The sequence below is a fragment of the Lonchura striata genome, chromosome 1 (assembly GCF_046129695.1).
Source record: "Lonchura striata isolate bLonStr1 chromosome 1, bLonStr1.mat, whole genome shotgun sequence".
Taxonomy (NCBI): domain Eukaryota; kingdom Metazoa; phylum Chordata; class Aves; order Passeriformes; family Estrildidae; genus Lonchura; species Lonchura striata.
In genome coordinates this window covers 127,608,342-127,629,883 of record NC_134603.1, presented here as the reverse complement: position 1 = coordinate 127,629,883, position 21,542 = coordinate 127,608,342, and the positions used below count along the sequence as shown (strand labels likewise).

The following is a 21,542-nucleotide window of genomic DNA, read 5'->3' as shown; positions in this document are numbered from 1 at the left end:
TCCCAAAGCCTTGCCACCCTCACAGTAAAAATTTCTTTCTAATTTAAATAAGCTTTGTTTCAGTTGGAAGCCATTCCCCCTTTTGCTGTCAGTACCTGCTCTTGTAAATAGTCTCTCTACATCTTTTTTGCAGACTCCCTTCAGGTACTTGTCTTGTGTTCTTAGAGAAAGTGAAATTACAAGAGATCAGTGAAATGTCACTGTCATGCTTCTGGGTAGATTTTGATGTGATTGCTGTAATTTGTATTGAGATTTCTCAAGAAATAAGAAATAAAACCGTTAATATTACTTTCTGCCTGTTGTCCACCTGTGCCTCAAATAAATACTTTTTCTTTTCTTGTCTGGCCCACAGCTCCTGTTGTTTCTTAAAGCCTTTACTGAGACGGAGCAGACAAAACTGGCAATGCTTTCTGGCATCCTCTTAGCCAATGGGACTCTTCCTGCTACAATTTTAACAAGTCTCTTCACTGACAATATAGTCAAAGAAGGTAATTTTCCATATCTTTTTTCTTATCTTAAATTTTTTATGGGAGATGTATTTTATTGCAATGCATTATATACGTTGCAATAAAATGGAAGTTGGAAACTTGTGAATGTACAACAGAATCAGTATTTTAAAGCAGAAGCATAAACAGACAGCAGTGGCCAGTATACTTTGTGAAATCTTATAAGAGGCCAATCAGACAGAAAAAAAAGCCACAAAACAAAAACAAACCCTAAAGGATTTATGGTTTTTTGGAAGTCATACTTGTGTATGCAAAACTGTAGAATTTTTGTATTATTGTGGTACTGTAAAAGTGTGAAGTACAATATCTCTTCCTGAGATAAGTCTGGCATTTCTTCAAGTGTTGTTAATATCTTGTGAGTGAGAAATGAGGCAGATCACATGTAGGCCAAAGGGATAGTGCAGATCAAAAATCAGTCCCTCATTTTGCCTTCATACTAGTAGTGATCAGTGACTGATAAACTTTTTCACGATTTTGTGTTTATTATGAGTAAACGAGTTCTTTCAGTCTTAAGGTGCCTTTTTGAAATTACTTTATTTAAGGAGTTTTGTTATATATTTATAGCCATGTACCTTGGAGTCCTGATTTTACAACTGCTTCCTCAACAATTTCTTTCTCTGACAGTTCTGACTACCTGGCATGATTGTAAATGTAGTGGTAGAGTGAACAGTTTTCATGACCTTTTTTTGGTTTTGTTAAAGAGTTATATATTAGCTAAAAAGCTAAAATGTATTCTAATTTTCATTTTTAAAAAATGATTCTAACTTCATGTTCTCATTTGCAGCATGCTAACCATTGCATTTGTTTTCTAAATGCTGCAGAAAGAAAAGGCACAGCTGCAGCTTTGCTCTATCATCACTCATGGCTTTTGAAATCATAATTAAACTAGGAAAAATCTCAAACAAAAGCACTAATCCATGTTTTTAGGATGATTGTCTGCAATGCGTTTAAATGAAAGTCTTCATAGTTATGGGAAGACAAAAGGCATTGGAAAACCCAAATTATTTAAAAATAATGGAAATTGTTATATTTTAAATTTAGCATTTTAAGAATACGATTCTTACTTGCTTTATGAACTTACATTTCTAGGAGCCCTAAACTTTTATCAGAGCTTACATATACTTTTAGTTCTTGGTTTATATTTATTAAAAATGCATCTATGACAGCATTTGAGGAAAGATTTTTCAGTCAGTATCTTGGGGTAGGTATTTTATGCAAGAATAATTGAAGATGCAAAGATAGTTTAAAAATGGGGATCAAAGAAAGGCAAAACAAGTAGATCATACATTAATAAATTCAAAGATTCCTTTGATTTACAAAAAAACAATGCTGTAGGCAGGTGAGGTTAAAATATGTGAGGAAACAGGTGAGCTGAGGGACTTGTTGATCAGCATGGAACTTGTAACATTGGCTAAGAAATGGCTGAAAGTGAGATAAGTGTAGATTCTGTGGACAGGAGATTAGTCAAGTTTGAGTGCAAATAGCTAATTTATTTTTAGATTACCTCATTTCAGTGTTGTTGCTACGTTTACTGTTTTATATAGTTGGAAAACAAAATATTCTTTCGTGGATTGCTGACATACTTGGAGTAGAGACAGAGAAAGGTCTAGGTGGTGGTGGAATCTTGCCAGGGTTAAGTGTACCCTTCTTGTCCCCTGTGCTGGCAAAGTAATTCAAATGCAAAGAGCAGCTAATGGGGTTAGTCAGTAAAATAAATGACTGAAATTACTTTCTGCAAATAAGGGGGGGAAAGAATGAAGCAAGCAAAAAGAGAAGAGCTGTTTAAAGGAAAAGAATGAAAGCACGTGTACAGAGTATAGGAACAGGCTAATGATAAATTTGGACTGTAAATGAGAAGTAAGTTTGAAAATATGTGGGTAGTGAAGCCCTACAACAACCTCCCCCTGTCATGGTGTAATCCCATCCAGTAGTCAAGCCCCACACACAGCTGCTCACTCACTCCCACACCAGCAGGATCAAGGAGAGAATGGGAGGGGTAAAATCTGGAGAACTCATGGGTTGAGATAAAGACTGTTTAATGGGAAAAGCAAAAGTTGCACACACACAGAAAGCAAAACAAGGAATTAGTTAATTGCCTCCCACAGACAGGTGTTCAGTCACCTCCAGGAGAGCAGGGTGCCATCACATGTAACAGGTACTTAGGAAGACTCTTAAAATGTTCCTCCCTTCTTGCTTCTTCTCCCCACTTCATATACTTAGCATGATGTCATATGGTCTGAAATATCCCTGTGGTCAGTTGGGGTCATCTGTCCCAGCTGTGTCTCCTCCCAACTTCCTTGCCAGCATGGCAGTTGGAAAAACAGAATAGGTCTTGGCTCTTTGGAAGCCCTGGTCAGCAATAATAAAAACATATCTGTATTATCAAACCAGTGTTCAGCATAAATCCAAAATAAAGCCCCATACAGCCACTGTGAAAAAATTAACTCTACCCCAGCTGAAAACAGCACACTCTCTAATCCTGATACTGGCATAAAACTTATTTTGTTTTGTTTTAAGCTAAAACTAGAGAAAATGGGTACGATGTGATAATGATTGGTGACGGAGGCCATTACATTCAATTTTGGTGTTGAGCACATAAGCACATGGATATGCTGAAGTGTGTTTGCAGTGGAAGTTATGCTTAAGTCACCTACTGGTTGACCAGGCTTTGTTAATCTTAGCTTGCAGCACTGAGGATTGCTGCATCATGTCCAACATGTAAAAGAAGCCCAAAGAAATATTTGCAGGCCTCTCTTGGCCTGGCATGGTGTATCCCTGATTCTGTACAGTATTTCTCTAAGGATCACATCTTATGACTAAGCTCCTGAAATAAGCTTGCCAAAACTGCCATAAGTCAAGACGTGTAAAGTCTGTCAGTGAGCTTTACAGTGGTCTGGGAGCAGTCTCTTCTGTTCTTGTTTGGTGACTCATTTAGTCAAAGTGTCCTAGAAATAAAAATAATTAATATCTATCTATAAAGTGGCTAAGAGTGATGAAGTTCCTTCTCACCAATAGGTCCCATGTAGCTCTAAGAGCTTCTGGGCTATCGGGAGGTGAGACAGAAAACTACAGTACCCAGCTGTAGGATTGTGCTTTTCCTTATGCATTACCATTGTCACTGCCTTCAGTAGCCCTGATGCTGGTATGAGTGTAGTATGGAGAAGCATAACTGACCTACAGGCAACCTTCCTCAAGGATGAGCTCCATCTCCGAGACCTTTTCAGCTTCCTTCAGCTCCCTGCACTTGCAGTGGAGAATCTGGAGCAGTCATGGTGGTGGTGCAGCTCTAGGAAATAGGAGGTGTGGGCTTAAACTAGTGCTTGTGCCTGGTACAACTGGCTACTAAATACCTCCTAGGAAGAAATAGTACAATCAGTGACCTTGAAGTTGCAAAGTTATTTAACCTTATTCCAGGATTTGCTAAAAAAACATTTGAATACATGTTTTTTTAGTTCTTGTTCCTGGTTATCTTTTATTGCTTTGTGCCTTTGTTTCCTATCCATTTAACGCATAGTTTTTCCTCTTGCATTGTACTCAGTCTGTGAATTGGGAATGTAGGAAAAATAATTGCAAAGAAAATCTTTGAACAACTGAATGGAGATGGGCAATATCAAATGAAAAGATTTTCAAATAATCTAACATAATTCAGAAAACTGATTTTGCATTAGAGGAAAATAGGCATTTCAGCTCTGTGTGTTTGTTTCTATTGTCATAAATGTATTTTCATTCCAGTCTTGTAACTTTTTTGTAACCTTGTACTTCCTATTGTTTGCTCTAATTTATGTTGAAAATTACTGAAACATGTGTTGTGCTTTTCTCTAATAGGGATTGCAGCCTCTTTCGCTGTGAAGCTTTTTAAAGCATGGATGGCAGAGAAAGATGCCAATTCTGTTACCTCTGCTTTAAGAAAAGCCAACCTCGATAAGAGATTGCTAGTAAGTACAATATATTTTCAATAATCTTTATCTCTCCCAGGGAAAAGGAAGGAAAGGAAATGCAGATGGTAGTTTGCTGTAAGCATGTTAACTCCCCCTCAGACTCTGTTAGCGTTTCTAAAATGTTTTGAAACACAGCAATATTGTTATGGCTGTAGCACTGATACAGGTTCAGGAATATTAAGTATCACATGTTTTTACATTCTGTCTCTATTTTTCCTGTAGTCAGATGCCTTCTGAAAGACTATATATATGGGGCTTGTGAATTAAATAAATGGGGCTTTTTCCTAACCACTGCTAACAAAACATACCAGCAAATGGGCATGAGCAGCTCTATTTCTTTAAATTTCTTTAAATATTTCTTTTGCAAATGGTATATAACGTATAAGGAGTTAGATTTGAATGTAAGATTCTGAAGCAGCAGTGTTTAAATAGTATAGTAAACAAATAGTAAGCTAATGTTCTGCAGCAGTAGTCATCTAGGTAGCAAAAGTGGTCCTGCAGGGGTGGCAGCAGACCTAGTAGGTATAGTGCAGAAGGCTTTCAGCCTTAGGACTCAAAACCTGTAGCAAGATACAGGTTATGGGTTTGTAGCAAGATATTCAGAGAATATATGAATATGTGCCAATTTCATTTTTTTCCACTGTCTTTCTGAAGATCGTTTGGGGTTTTTTAATCCTTCAGAAAGGTGGCTGCTGTGATAATGCACTCAAATACACATCCTGTGTAGCAATGCCTGGAGACTCAGCAGTTATTTCCTGTTTCTACCTCAATAATATATAACTAAGCAAGTATCTTTCAGAAGTAAGGGTCTTCCCATGCCCCTCCAGCTCTTCAATTTGCACTTGATTTTAATTTTACTAGTCATAAATAATCTGCCATTAACTGGGAAAGGGGCTAATTACACTGTTTATTGTGCAGGGAGGGCAGGGGAGAAAACTGCATCTTATTTCTATTTCAGGCTTGACTGGCTTAAACTTTCAGCTGTTGGCTCTCATTACTTTGCTCTGTTAAACAACTGTAAAGTATCAGATGATATTGCCTACATAGATGCCTTCATGAAAGTTTCTTAATTTCATTAGTCAGTAAGTAAATAGATGGAAAGTCTCCAGCTTCTTTTTTTAAAAAAAGTGTTATCCATCCCACAGATCATTAAGACACTGAGAATGGATGGTAAGCAAATGCCATTGAATGCTTTCCAAGATGGGGCATTTGCTATAGTGATTTTTAAGAATAATTTTAACTTTTCTAAGTAGCTGGACTTCCATAAATTGACAGTGCCTTTTAATTAGAAATGCTTGCAGGAGTTAATGTTAACAGTACATAGTAAATTTTGTGATTTTTGTTAAATGATTAGTGGTAGGTCAGGGTGGCTGGGCCACTTATGTTTTGTTGAATGTATTTTTCTTAAGAGATAAATGTGTGGATGCACTGAGAGGGCATGATAAATATGCTTTGCTTATAATGAATGGCTTTGCCATCTATTCCTTTGTACTTTCTCTACAAGACACTAGGAAACTGGAAAAAGTATGGTTACTCTTAGGACTGCTTTGAGCAACATGTTTGGCTCATGGCTATTCCTAAGTACATGCACGTCACATGGAGTGAGTGTTAGCTTATTTGTGTAACTGGACATAATTTTTTTCCCTCCACTACAGTGAAACACCGCAATATGAATGAAGTGTTGACTTTTCAAGTGTGGATACAAGCAGTGTTTTAAGTGAAGTAATAGGTTATTCCCACAGTTCATTCTTAAAAAATGTTCTTTCAATTCTGTCAAGAGTCATAGTTGGTTATTTAACAGAGAGCATTCCTGTCTTTTTAGGAACTATTTCCAGCCAACCGGCAAAATGTGGACCATTTTGCCAAGTATTTTACTGAAGCAGGTCTGAAAGAACTCTCAGATTTCCTTAGAGTTCAGCAGTCACTGGGGACTCGTAAAGAACTTCAAAAAGAACTACAAGAACGTCTCTCTCAGGAATGCCCAATTAAGGAGGTAAACGTGGTTTTTTTACAACCTTCTGTTTATATAATCATAATCAAAGACTTAAATCAACATTAGGTAGAGAAGATCAGATTTCCTCTGTTTTTCTTTAAACTATTTTAATTTATTCATGTGTTCACTCTGTGCTTAAAACTAAAGCAACCAAATATTCTCTATATTTCCAGGTGTAGTTTTCTTCATTTTCCTTCATTTATCCTTGAGAATGTATTTCCTTTAACTTCATTAACTGTTAGGTTGGAGGGGTGGGTCAAAATCTTGTTCTAATTTTGTTTCTTAATACTTCTACACCATGATGTTGTAAATGAGTACAAGTGTTTGGAAAGTCGGCATAATTTCTGGTTCATTAGAAATGTCCCTTATTTCCTTCTTCAGGTAGTGCTTTATGTAAAAGAGGAAATGAAAAGAAATGAGCTGCCAGAGCCAGCAGTGATTGGTCTCCTTTGGACCTGTGTCATGAATGCTGTGGAATGGAACAAGAAAGAGGAGCTGGTTGCAGAGCAGGCACTCAAACATCTAAAGGTGCGTGCATGGGTGAAGAGGAGAAGAAAGCTGTGAATTCACAGAATACATTCTTTGCCTGTCAAGTTTTTACCTGTTTAAATCCAGGAGATTTAGATTTTTGAAGGCTGATGCTGAGCATACCAAGCATTGTGTATAGTCTGACTTCTGTCAAATGGATGCAAAAGTGAGGTAGTTCAGATCACTGAGTGCCCTGAGTCCCGAAGTGCCAGGGCAAGCCAAGGTGGTCACAGCCTGAGCATCTCTTTTTGTGCTTTCCCAGGATGCCAGGTTCCTGAGAGGCTTCTTGCACTGGGGCAGGGCTAAGGGACTGCTGGGACTCAGCCTGCTCAGACCTGACTAGTAAACCTGACTAGTAAGCCTGCAAGAACTGCCTTTGCAATGTCTTTGCTAGAAGCAAAGACATTTTGGGAGCATGGTGAATGCAGCACCTGTGCTGGCTGTGCAGAAGGTTGGATGGATCCCGGCAGGAATGCCAAGGCCAGATTCTGTGAATTGGTTGTTGCCAATGTTGGCTGTGGTAGCTGGATACTCAGTGACTTGCCAAGTGATAAGCCAGGAGCTGGCTTGGGACTGTGTGTGTGTACAGTGTTGTTACTCTCTGATCCAGCTACTGTCCTTGAGGATGAGGGAACAGAATACATAGAAAGACAGGCTGCAATATTGCAGTACCACCACTGCATGTTGGTACAAAAACTCTAAGGACCTGGGATAGAAAAGAAACACCAAACCAATGCAGAAGCATCAATCACTGCCATCATTGGTATTCTTCATCTAAGTCTGAAGTAATTGTGTAGTGCAAGACACTGGATCTGAGAGCAGAAACTTTTCTGCAGGCTTAGTCTGCTAAGCAGGTAATCTATGACCAGGAGAATACTCCCCTATAGCCAGGGCTTTCAGAAGTTTGCCTTGGAACAGAAGCAATCTGGGATTTATTCTTTATGGTAAAATAGATCTTTATTCATATTGGATGTCTCTCCATACTTGGGTGTTCCCATGTTGGTTTAGCTACTACTGCTGCTGTCCTTTTGTCTGAATTGGTTTCCCAGTCAGTAATCCTAGAAATGCAGTTGCTTGGGATATTGTGTAGTCTTTGATGGTAAGAATGAATGCCTTCAAGTTTTCTCAAGTGGCTCAAATAGCAGGAGAAAGACAAGATAGTTTCCAGAAGGAGGAGAGACATTGTTTTTCTTGTTCTTCTGATGTAAAATTTGATTATCTCTCTTTGAGTTGTAGCAAAATAGCCATTGAGATTTATTGTCTAGTACTGCAGGGCAAATTAACAAACACTTTCTGGAATATTTGAACTCTGGGAAAAGAGAAACATAGCTGGCTTTATACAAATCCTGTTGGCTGGATGTTTAGTCCTATGCATCACCCCAACAAATTAGGTAAGGCATCTTGCCTATATAAGATAGACATCTTTCTAGGTACATGCACTTTGTAAAAACAGGGGAAAATTTGTATGGAGTATTTACTATTTGTAGTCACGGGTAAGATTTTAATAGAAGCAATAGAAATAGAAACTGAGACTTTGATAGCTGCTTCTTTACAGTTCAGTCTTCGAAAATGAAACAGCATTTTTACATCCTTCCTTTTAGGATAGGTGGAGACAGATCTTGGATCCTTCTCTTAGGGCTCTCAGCTACCTCAATGTATGAACCAGCTCCAGAAGGTGAATTAAGAGTATTAGGGATGATACAGAGCTCAGCTCTGTTCCCTCCTGTGTGTCAATGTCCCAGAAAACAGGGAGTTGCTTTGACCTGGTGCTGTGATCGGAATGTGTATAAGCACATACCTGATGTGTAACATGTCAGATGGTGGGATTTATTCTTTTCTGGTTCTATTGTTACATGACAGGTAACTTTCACAAAGCACCTGACTTTGACATCTGTCTCTAACTAGTCTCTAATTTAACCAGATTCTGTCAGTTGTACACAAGACACCCCTGAAAAGATGGGTCAGAACACAGAGTATTGACCTGGTTCACAGACCTTAAAAAGCCTTGCTGGATGGGTGGCTACCTAATAGCAGGGTTGAGGTGGCCAGCCATGAACCAGCATACTTGGGCAGTGTAGTTAAGTCATGTGTGCAATCCATATGTCAGGACCAGCAGGAGCTGACCTCAGGAGGAGACAGGGCATGGATCTCACAGAATAAGCTCCTCATTGTCCCAGTAACGTCACTGTGACACCGGGGCTTAGTGCCTAGGCCTCCTCCAGTGCAGAGATGATCTCCATGGGTGAGGAGAATCTTCCACACAATTTTCACTGGAGGCAAGCTTCTGGTGAGCTTCACAGCAGTGTGGGTACTGACCCCCTGCTCCCTAACATGATGCAAATGGAAAATAATGCCACTTGCTCAGCCAGCAGTGAGGTTCCTTAGTCATTTGTGAGACTCGTAACTGTGAGCCTTTACCAGCTGAGAAGTGAGGGAGGAATGTGAAGGGGATAAAGTCAGATGTGGCAAAATGAAGACAATTAACTTCCAAACTAAAAACATAGGATTTTTATTAGAAGTTATTAATGTTTGTAGAAAACAGCACTTCACAAACATGTAAATGGGGGTGAGTTCTGCTGCGGGTATTAAATAAACCAACTACACTGTATATTGCCCTGCCTTCCTACAATTTGCCTAAATACCAGCTGAATGCTACAAGGGCTAAAAGAGGGAAAAGAGCTACTCACAGCCTAAACAAGTTTTTCAGAGCTCTTACCAAGCACTGATGCTATTTCTAAAGATGTGGCTATACCTGCCCAGAGTGGAAAAATTTGGCCTCTGGTGTTACCTATATCTAGCCATTTTAAGGGGGTTTCTTCCAAAAGTACTAAATACTGCTGGCCTGCTGAGCTGCTTATTGCCATTGTGATTTCATGCTGTCTTAAATAGCTGATAATTATTGCAAAACACATTTTGGAACAGCCTTTTAAATTTCAGTTGATTCTCATGTGTTTTAATAATTACTTCCATTGACCATATTGGGTAAAACCCTCAGGATTTGCTCTTTGTGGAGAGGTGCTGGAGTGTACTTTTAAACGTGCCCATCAGTGCTGTGGGTGATGGGTGGTTTGTCACCTGAATAAGACCAGCAGTAGCCCTGGTCACTCAGAGCACAACTCTGTGATATCAGGCCATTGCCAATCCAGCTGGAGAATGCTGAACTGGGGTTACTGAAAATTCGGAAGAAAAGCTGAGCTGATAATGCAAGAGCAGATGAAATAGTAATATGCAATGTATATTTGGCTAGGGTCTCTGAAGATCAAAGGTAATTTAACTTCATCTCTTAAAAATACTCTTAATATTATCTTAATTTTTAGATTGTCATCCTAGCTGAATTCATCAGAGGCTAAGGTGACAGAAAATTGGAGAGATATGGATTTAAACACTAGCTTTTAAGGAAAAATATGGTCCTTCAGTGTAATTTTTAGTTTTAAGATCTGAAATAAGAGAGGTAAATTGCATAACAAATATGTTTTTGCTCTTTTTTTATATTAATAAATGCCACAAAAAGACGGTGAAATGTACCACTACTGTCTTGTCAGAGTGACATTAGCAATTAATACTGTGCTTGGAAAATGTTGCTGTTTACCAAAGGCTGTCATGGTATTCTTGATTGTGATAATGAGAAAAAATAAGGACAGTTGATCACAGTTAATTTGGAATAATTTACTTTTTTTAAGTTTCCTGGGACTTCTGAAACCCCTGTGAAACTAGAGACTTTTTTTCATGTATTTCATCCTGAGATGTCTTATGTTATGAACATCTGTAAAGCATTACTTCTGAATGAACAGAATGCTGCATTGTGAAATTTAAGAAATAAAGCCAGATTGTAGACTTTATAAATTGATTTTACAGAATTCAGTAACTAAGTGGTACTGAATTTTAGCTTTAAGTATGCAGGACATGCTACAAAAAATCATGGACATTTGTGTCTATGCATTGTATAGACGCAAATAAATACATTGTCTTTTAGAAGATGCAGTGTGCAAGTAAATCTAAGGTTTCAGTGAAACATTTTCAGGGATGAAATTCATTATATTTATTCTAAAAAAGTTTATCTTTTAAGTATACTGACATGCATTTTATTTTTTACCCTCTCTTCCTTTCAGCAATATGCCCCTCTACTTGCTGTGTTCAGCACTCAAGGCCAGTCAGAGTTGATCCTACTCCAGAAGGTGCAGGAGTACTGTTATGACAACATCCACTTCATGAAAGCCTTTCAGAAGATAGTCGTACTCTTTTATAAAGGTAAAAGTGTATAATCCACTGTTGTATTCTGTGCTTGGATTCTCAGTGTCAGCCACTCTCCTATAATGTTTAACCAAGTAGTGCATATGAGAAGGCTGTGTGGTTGAACTCTGGAATATTTTGTGCTTTGAGAGTTCAAAGGAATGTGTGGCAGCCGGAAAAGCCAAAACAAGGCCTTGTCTCCCAAACCTCACTGGTTTCATCCCATTCAAGAAGTGTGAGCAGGATCAAGCACTGTCCAGTCATTTCAAGTGCAGTTTAGCCCTTGTATAAAATCAGTTCTAGGAAGACATTTTTATAAATTTCTGGCAGATTTCAACAGTAGATCAGAGCTTGGTTTTAAGAAACCATGAGAGTGAAAATCCTTTTAGCAGGAGGATTTTTCAGGGGTTTGGAGTTGGAGGTTTTTTTACTCACTCCCTACCAGAAGGAGCTTTTCTTATTCTTCTTTTCCTGCCAGTTTTTTTGCAGGTGCTATAGTTTTGATGGATTTCATTTTTATTGTGAAATGGACTTCTTCACAAGTTTATTCTGATCAGGTTGTCATAGAGACTAATGGTCTTGCACGGCGTGTGATGGGTGGGTGCCAAACAGTTTGTTCTGACGTTCTTGCTATAAATAGTTGGAGGAGAAAAGCCAGCAGGAGTAGAAACCTAATATTGATCTTTGTTCCCCCACTCTTGAGTCCAGGTACATGTTCAAGGCAAATGAGTTCCAACTGTTACAATAATTTCATGGTTTCAGAAGGCAGAAGGAAGTGAGTCATGTGGATTTATTTCTATCCTTTCAATATAGTGTGGCCTCAATGATAAATGAAAAAGCAGTTTTTCATTCACCTTGTCCTTCTGCCCTAAAATTCTACAATTTGAAATACTATTAATGACCATAGAACAACTTGAACCTGCAAGCTGCAGCAATCACTTTATTCACTTTTTTTTGGAAAAGAACATTTGCTTCGGACATGGTGAATGAGAAGCATAATTGCTGTGCACTCAGAGCATAACTAATGGTCAAGCCAGAAATAGTCTTGTGTAGGATTGCTTTCAGAATTTTTGTAGATTCATTACTATGTTAACCTGCAAGAGCAGTCCTAAAATTCCAAAGCATTCTAAAATCAAAAAGATAATAAATTACTGAATTGCATATTAAACTTAATATACTTGAAGAACCTAGTTCCCTTCTATTCTGCTCACCCTACATGTTCTTTTTCTGACTCAGGAGATTACTTGGGCAGGCTTGTTTGGAGAGCTGAGAAGACTTCAGCCTCAGCACTACAGGTCCCATAATACTGTTTAGTATTCACATATTGTCTAGAGGAGTGTTTGAAGCTACCGTATGGTCTGTCCAACATGTGCTGCTCCTGTATTCCTGCATGGAATATCTGGGGCAGGCGTGCTGCAGCTCCAGCCTCTGCCATCTGATGCAGTCATGCAGCAGCACAGCTGCCAGCCCTTCCTGGCCCTGTTTAGGCTGAAGCTGGAGCTGCCCTGTTTGACAGACCTGCTGCCTGCTGGCAACTGTTTGCCTGACCTTGCAGCCACTGCCATAGGGCCCTTGTAGGTGCTGGATGCAGGGAGCATCTGGTTTTGGCAGCTGTGGAGTTAAACAGTGTCCATTAGGTCCACATGCTACTTTGTCGACCAGGGAAGATTCTGGGAACACTAGGCCTTCAATTCCTGTTTCTTCTACATGACTTTTACTAAACTTTAGTGGCTCATGGTGTGGTTTGTGCAGTGCCATGCTTCCTGCCTTATCTTTGTTTCACTGCTGGTAGATTTCACCCTCTCCTTCTCCCCACTTCATTCATATCTATCCACTAAAAACAAGCCATCAAGTCTTTTTAGAGACATACACTTTATTTAGGTAACTTCCCAATGACAGTTTATCTTCTGTTTCCTAATTGCCGAGGAAGAAAGCCTTCTAAAGCTGTTACTGTGTCAGTGGTGAGGGAGCAGCAGACACCCCTATTCCCCTTTCTGTTGTTCTTAAGGCACTTAACATGCACAACTTCTTGAGAGGTTTCAGGGTCCCTCATGAACTTCAGCTAGCGACAAATAAAAGTATCTGAGTATCTGTGAATGGGCAGATAAAAATCCAGCTTTGTACCAGCATGAATGTGGACAGTTTGTTGCTTGTTACTCATTATGAGGGAGTGCTTCCTGGGCATAAAAATAGTCAGCAGGTGATGATAGGCACCTAATGCCAGTCAGGCTTTGACTAATTTAGTTCTATGACTACTCTTATCAGGATGTCCAACATCTTGCTTCTCAATGCTTTCCATTTCCACCATGAAATAGCCTGTGGATTACTTTCCTGTGAATTACCTAAACATGTTGACAGCTGGGACTCATTAGCACCTAGGAGATCTTGAAAGTCTGTGGTGTTGATTTTTTTATTATTCCATCTCTAAACAAGAAGGGGCATCCATTTTTTCCCCAGCGTAAGCTCAAGCCCTATTTTCCTTTAAGTAGCACAGCTTCTTACTGGCTTGTAGGTATAATTTGCGAAAACAGTTCTGTAATTGGTTAAAGCTTGTTAACATTATTGTTTTTACTACTCTACCCTTGTGTTTCTGAGACAGTATAGAGAAAAATAAGCTGTCCAGTTCTATACTGATCCCCACCTATGATGTTGCTTCTCTGGCTTTCACCTTAAGCCAGTACAATTGTTTATCAGACAGCTGCATTTTGACTAAGATCTAAAAGCCAATTGCAGAATAGGAATTGTTGAATTCTGAGTGGCACTCAGCTTCCTTGCTTGCATTGTAAAATGTATGTTGTTTGCTAGTTCCTTCTGTGTTGCAGTGTGTCCCTTAACTGTTGGTAAAATGAGCGCTGTTGTTGGAATGCATGCTATATATCACATTCACCTGTTGATCCCTTTCTTTTATTTTGTGTATATCCTTGAAATTTCAAATGTGAAATCTTGACACTGTTGAAATTAATGACCGTTCCTTTCATGAGGATCAGAATTTCACCCTTTGAATGGCAAACACAAAGCATCTGTGTACTTTGTCATTAGAATTCAAGACAACATTTACAAAATACAAGAATAACTGATTGCAAGTACGTGTGAAGTAGGACTCTGGTTTGAGGCATAATTAAGCCTCAGAAATATTCTTTTGCAGTACAAAGATACAGCAACCAAATTATGCAGACTGAGAGATTCTCAGACTCTGCAGGGAACACTTAGAAGAAAGGAATCTTCAAGTTTCACTTCATACAGAGGTTTTGTTTTGTGATGGATCACAATTATCTTTAAATATCTTCATTATTCAAGTATTTTTTTGTGGTACTTGATGCAAAATTTTCCTGGGAAAAACCCAAAACAAACCAGAAAGGCCTTAACTGTAGTGTGGGTGACATTCCTTGCATTGAAAGAACCCTTGAAGGCTCTGTTCTCCCAGTTGAGTTAGCTGCAATGGAGTTGAATTTTGCAGATTGACTGTGTTGGCAGCTGCCAGGGTGTGCTTTTCCCTTCATTGCTCATGGCTATGTGGTTTGAGTTAAAAGCAGAAATTCATTTGAACTGGGTGATTGAGTGCAAAGCTGAGACCTGAACTTCAAGTAACTTTCCAGTTAACCTGAAGAAAAGAGACTGGGCTGTTCAGTCTCTCTGCTCTGCAGCTTCTCCCTTTCATGAGGGACATCCCTGGAGGCTCTGGTTGGGGGTGGTTTGAGTGGCAGCTGGCTGCACCTGCAGGAAAAGCAGCTCTCTGGGGCTGGCATCACCTGGGACTGCAGTGAAAATTATGTGCACACGCCCACAAACCACAGTGCTCAGCTTCAGCCATTAAATATATCTATAATCAACTCTGATGAGGAACAACTATATATATACAAAATGAGTCATTCCCTTCCTCCTCCTTCCATTTTCCCTTCCCACTGCTTCAAACCAATTTAGAGGTATGATTAACTACACCCTGTCCTGCATGATTGTTGAATTGAGCATCTTTGTGCGGGTGGGAGAATTCCATCCCTTATGAGCACTGGAGGCATGAATGTATTACACATAATATTTCTTAGAAATTAAAGGAGCATTGCAGTTGTCCTTTTTGTAGTTCAGGGCATGTTCTTCTCTGTTAGGGTAGGAGGTTGCCGTGGAATTAAATACAGGCAAATTTTCCATCTTCCACACTTGTGAATGTTTTAATCTTTGAGACACACAGTGAGATTACATGTTGCTTTTATCACATTGGGGTTTGGGGAACGGAGGGAAAAATTGCAGTTTCCCCTTTGACAATAAAACCATTGAGCTTATGGGCTTCAAATTTAAAAAAAAACAAAACAAAACCAGACCTGAATCCTATTACTTTTGAACTGAGCTATGTGCCTACCTGAAGGTGCTTCCTTGTACAGTTATCATGATGTGACTTGTCATGCAGCAATGGGCTTCAGCACTTCTATACAGCAGCTTCATACTTGTGAATGCCCACAGTGCCCCAGAGCTTGAGCTCGGGACAAGGTTGCTCTACTTGGGTTTTTTCAGTTGTTGTTTTTGTTTTCTGAAATCTCTCCTGATTTTCTTTGGCTGTCCTGTGTCATACCCTGAGTAATTTTGCAGATGTAGTTGTGTGAACTTCAGGACTCTGAGGTAAATGTAATGTTTCCACATACAGTTTAATGTAAAAGTGCAGGTTCATGAGTCTATGTGAAATATTTTCAGCTTTGCTAAATTAAAATCCAGATTAATTAAATACTGTAATGCCTTTGAGCTGCTACTAAGGACTACCAGAAGTATTTAATGCAACATGTTCAAAACCTCTTTCTTTCTCCAGTGTTTCTGTAACATTGGAGAAGAAGTTAATTGTGGCAGGTTGTGATTTCAGGAGGATGGTGGAATTTTTTTGTCCCTCCTGTAGATTCACTAAGCACAATCTATATGTATGCAAAAAAGCATAGAGCTGGCTCAGTCCCTGTTTTCCCTGCATTTTCTCAGCATTACTGTCAGCTGCAGTAAACTGCAGAATGGATTTTATTTTGGAAACGTGCCTGAGAGGCAAGGTAATTTCCAGTCACACACACTTACTAAATTCCTAATTTTCAAGGAGATTTCATATTCAGTTACTGTTGAATGTTGTGAAATAGTTTTGATTAAGTTCAAACGTATCCCTGGTTGCTTCCATCTGTTTATTATTCAACAGCATATGTGAAATGTGTCTCCTCTGTCTCGTTTGATCAGATGCTTTGGGGTTTTAGTGTCATTTATTTCAGTTTGTCTTCTTCCCTTCCCTGCCACATCTGTTTTAACTTTAGGCTGAAGCAGAAGGTGATGGTCAGGGTCGGTGCCTTGGCAAGCAAACACCCAGTGGGACAGCACCAAGAAGCTCAGGGAAGCAGTGAAGTACAAAAATGTGTTGATTTTGAGCAGGGAGGGGAGTTTGTTCAAAGACAAAAAGAATGGAAATTTTAATGAGGTGTAGAAAGCTGTCTTTAGTCTTTTTATAGAACAAATACAGTTTGATTTTTTTGTTGTTGATGTTGTTGTTTGTTCTTGCCTCTTGTATTACGTAACTGCCAAAATGCCATTGTGGATCCCAGATTTTGAGTCTACAGCCATCAATTTCTGAGATACATGGCTTGGCTGGATCACAGGAGCTTTGTCCTGGGGCTGGAGGTCTGTTGCTAGACCTAAATTTGCATATGTTGGTAACAATAAGTGTCCTTGCTATTTATTAGTATTTTTTTATTCTGAATTGTACTCTGCCTCACACGTCCTCACTGACAGCTGTTTTGTTCTTGATGCTTGACATAAAAATGTCAGCTGTGCTGTCCCTCCAAGCCAGTCTCTTAAAATGGGTGGTCTGAATAGTGACCTTAAAACTTATTAGCTAAAAACAATATAAGACCTTTAGGGGAAAATGATTACAAAAAATTAATGCTGGCTGTCTCTTAAGTGTTCAGTCAGGAGGTATCTGCTACTTCAGATTTCTAGAACCATGCACAGTTCTGTGATAAAACAGCAAGAAAAAGCATGGTAATTCTTACTGTGGTAATTTCCAAGGTGTGCAGGCTGACTATTATATTTTTTTCTATCCAGCAATCTTATGTAGTATATTTAAAACAGATGAAAAAGAACTCTTCTTGACAGAAGCACAATATTTGATACTTTAATTTTAAGCCTGATACGTTACACATTTTATTACATCTGGAACCCATTATATGCATCAAATATTCTGTATTTGTAGCCTAATATAGATCATCCAAAGCTTATTCCACTGCAATCATATTAGCTGTATGCTGCCTTTAAAAAAAAATCTTTCTCCTCTCATGTTTGAAATCTGCTAATCTCTAAAAAATACTTTTTTTTTACAAACACTGATCTGTATTTCAGCTGATGTTCTGAGTGAAGAAGCTATTCTCAAGTGGTATAAAGAAGCACATGTTGCTAAAGGCAAAAGTGTTTTTCTTGACCAGATGAAGAAATTTGTGGAGTGGCTGCAAAATGCTGAAGAAGGTATGGGTTTGTTTGAAGAACTATGGTAGTCTCTTTGCAAAACAATTTTTTTTTCACATTTTAGTTGTACCAGCATATGAAGTATTCTGGACTCAAAATACAAAACAGCAGGCATGATCATCTCAGTTGTTTCCAGGCATACCTAAGCCTAACACTTGCTGCTTTTTTAGTGATTATGATGTCCCTATAAAGTGAAGTCCTTTATTCACTGGGTACCACTTGCCTATAGATAAACTCTTTTAGCTTCTGCAGGGAGGAACTCTGCAGTGATGACAGTATCAAGCACCTTGGTGCTAACACCTGCAGCCAAACAGTTTTCTGTCTCAGTGCCTTTCTTGCTGTTGTCATGTTTAATGGCACAGAGCATGAGCTTGCCTGCACCCTGGCTCTTGAAACTGGCTTTAGCTGAATGGTCAGGTTAACGTTATGTGATCTGTATTTGCTGCTTTAAAGTGGTTATTTAGAAGAGGAACTAGTTTCTTTAGTCCCTAGCTTGGTTTTCCTCAGGTTCTTGATAGGAAAATACGTCTACTAAATAAGTTACCTTTTTTTGCATGGAAAAAGAATTCCCCATCAGTTGGGAAGATAAATCCATGTGTAATAGATATGGATAGAATTATTAGGGTTCACTTGCATTCCATTTAATGTAATTAATTTTATAAACTTGGAGGGAATATGTACTAGAAACAGATAAAACTCAGCAGCAATTCACATGTTTAGGTAGCAGTATAAAAATGGCAGCTGCTTTCACACTTAGATTTTGGATGGGCAAGCTTGGTCTAATTAAGCTTTTTTAAAAAATTTTCTGCTTGTATGCCTTGGCTGCTCTTTATTTTTATCCTTTCCTGCATGTCCCCTCTGCCAGATGTCCTTAATTACAAAGTCCAGTACAAACGGAGACAAAATGTTTCTGTAAGAACATGCAGACCATGTTTGCCCTCAGAAATCTGATCTATGGTGTAATATTTGTTGGCAGTGAGCCCTTTCCTGTCAGGTGAGCACAGAAATACAAGATGATGAAAAGTAACTTTAGATTACAAAACCAGCATGTGTATTCCTTTTTCTAGGTTACTTCTACTTCTTCTGCTTCTATTACTAAATTAACTTTATCTTATGCTATAAAAATAATTTAAAATTTGGTTTGTACATGTTTCATACTTATGTAGGGTAACAGCACTTAGCCTTTCTAGATAGGCTGGGCAGTGATGCTGACTGATATTTGCAAAGCAAATAGTTTTAAGGATGCTTCCTGGATGAGAGTGCTACAGTCTACTCGTAGAGATTAGAAGAGTGAGCAAATAATGCTGATCCTTTATTAAACTCAGCTCCAGTATATATTGTGGCTCTGTAAATGAGGACCAGAATCATTCATAGCAATATGGTGAAAATTTTAGTGACAGATCTGCAAATGAAAAGCTCCACCAAAGAGGAGCAAACCTTCATCTCCTGAAGCTGTGCGTTTCTTTCTCGTTAACTCTGTTTGATCTGCCAACCTTTCCTAGGAAGTACTAGGTGTGGTGAAAATTTTCATTTTTGTTTTGGAAGGATATCTTGCTATTTTTATATATTTACTCACATCAGTGTCTTTGTGCAGCCTTCATGAAGTGTTTCACTCTCTTCTCTTGCAGAGTCGGAGTCCGAAGGGGAGGAGAACTGAGGTGGTTCCACAAAGCACAGTCTCAATCTAGGTTAATGCCAAAAGCGCTTGGGAATGCAGTACTGTTCAAGCAAAGAGGCTTTACTTCAGTGTCATACAGAAAACTATAGACTAGACTTTCCTTTTGTTTAGAAGAATAAAGTTTTTTAATGGAGCCCTGAGGCATTAGATGCTTTACTTGGGACTCTACCTCTGGCTCAGTGTACACTAACTTAGGCAAAGACATTCAGCAAGGAGCCATATAGAAAAAATGAAACTAAATACTTATGGACTCCTTTTTATTAACGGTCTTTTTCAGGTACTATGGTATATGAACACTCCAATTTCTGTTTATAGAACTGTTTGGTCTGTGTTTGTAGCTCAGTATTGGCTTGTGTATGTGATTTGACACCACCACATTTTTTTGAATAAATGGCTTTTGTATCTTATTTTTGTGGTATTAGTGTGTTCTGGCTTGCCAAAGTTTTTATGATTCTTCAAGTAAAAATTACACAAGAATGCCAACAGACCATTTGCATACTTCTTCCCCAAAAAACTCAGCAGCTGTAGTTAACTGGTGGAGGGATCACTGCCAAATCTTTATTCCCATCCTTACATACAACTTTGGACAGATTAACTGTATTCCATAGCAAATATGGATTCATTCTGTTCCTTAATTCAAAGAAGATGTACAGGAACAAATCTGTGGAGTCCCAGTTTTGCAGGTACAGTTTATGCAAATGATATATAGAATAATATGTTTTGCTCAGTTCAAACTAGACTCAGTTATTGGTGATTGCTGAATTTAGAAAGAGAAGTTGACTCATTTTAGAAGAATTAGTTTCAAAACATGCGTGGCTAAAAGTCATTACATGTGAAATCTAAAATTTATTTACATCAGGTTTAGAAAAGCCAAGCTTGTATTCTTACAGGGGGAAAGCATGACAGGGCATAATCAATTAATGAAGTGTATTTTGTCATTAGAAACCAGTAAGTTAGCAGATAGTACAGATTTTTCTGAGGGAAAGTCAACACTTTATATAAACCACAGATGATTCTCAATATGTATCTAGTTTTACTGTAAACAGAAGTTATCAGGTGGAAATCCAGTGCTGTTGAGTGCCAGCTTTTCATCTAGTACAGCATTTATTTTCCTAACAGGTATCAATCTTTGGAAGGGAAAATATGTCATGGTGATGTTTCCAGTAAGTTTGAGAAGACCAGAGCCAGTCATATTAAAAAGCAGAACCTGATGCATTAGCTGCATATTTTAAATTTTGGTTCTTGTTACTACAGAAAATAAATTTGCTGGGCATGAAAACATCCACAAAACTGCAGCTGTGACGTAGTAATACTGAGTCATCAATATGCAGCCACTATTGCTAAAAACATCTTAAATTCAAAATTGCTGTTTCCTGAGGTATTAATGAATATTTAGTTTGGTGTACGTAAAACCACTTTTCTGTATGATTTTGAACTTAGGCTGATTTCAGAGGTACCAGTCTCGAGTAGTGAGCGGAGATCACAATCCTGTTTCCCTGCACTGACTGCCAGGGAGAGGCAGGCACGGCTCGCTGCGGGCTGGCTGGGCCATCTGCTGGAGGCAGAAATCCTCGGCTGCAGGAAGCACTTTGAGACCAAAGGCAGCAGGTCTGGGGTGCCTGCTGCAACCGTGCCCCAGCACACTGCAGGTGCAAGCAGAGCTGAGTGGATCCAGGCACCCGAGTTGCACCCTATGCTTTTCAGGTCCCTGCCAAGTTGAGATATTCTGTGATTGCTGACACAGTTGTCCTAGCTCCATTTATAGACATTGTGTTGGAGAGAAATGGATGTTTTTAGCACAGGGCTGCTGGCCAAGTTGAGACTTGTGATTTGGAGCAGGGTGAGGAGTTGCACTCAGGGCTGACAGGAGTTGTTCACTTTTCAGTCACACAATGCCCAAAGCCCTACATCTTCGTGTTCATACCATGCCTAATATGTAGCTCCTGGGAGCCCCTCTCAGCTTGTCCTCCCCCAGGAAAATTATTAGGCACTAACAGTTTCTCAATCTAGTTTTCAACAGTTTTTCCACTTAATCTCTTGAATTCAGATGGGAATTTAAAGGTGTATTTTTTCATCCAGAATTTCACATGTATGCTGGTAAGTGAAGTAGGTAGGGGTACAAATACAAATAGATCTGGTTTGCATCAGACCGAATATGAGTACAAAAGTGTGTAATGGTAAGGTTTTTCATTAAA

At 38.9% G+C, this 21,542-nt stretch overlaps 1 protein-coding gene across 2 annotated transcripts in view; it reads left to right on the top strand.

Annotated features, from left to right (window-relative positions):
• The window catches only part of BZW2 (basic leucine zipper and W2 domains 2), a 56,335-nt gene extending 36,581 nt beyond the window's left edge, over positions 1-19,754 (top strand). For both annotated transcript variants that reach the window (XM_021538307.3, XM_021538306.3), the window contains exons 6-12: positions 353-488; positions 4,332-4,441; positions 6,267-6,437; positions 6,819-6,965; positions 11,075-11,213; positions 17,547-17,669; positions 19,298-19,754. In XM_021538307.3, the coding sequence (XP_021393982.1) occupies positions 353-488; positions 4,332-4,441; positions 6,267-6,437; positions 6,819-6,965; positions 11,075-11,213; positions 17,547-17,669; positions 19,298-19,326 (855 nt within the window). In that variant the 3' untranslated portion in view covers positions 19,327-19,754. The remainder of the gene's footprint in view (positions 1-352; positions 489-4,331; positions 4,442-6,266; positions 6,438-6,818; positions 6,966-11,074; positions 11,214-17,546; positions 17,670-19,297) is intronic.
• The last annotated feature ends 1,788 nt before the right edge of the window (positions 19,755-21,542 follow it).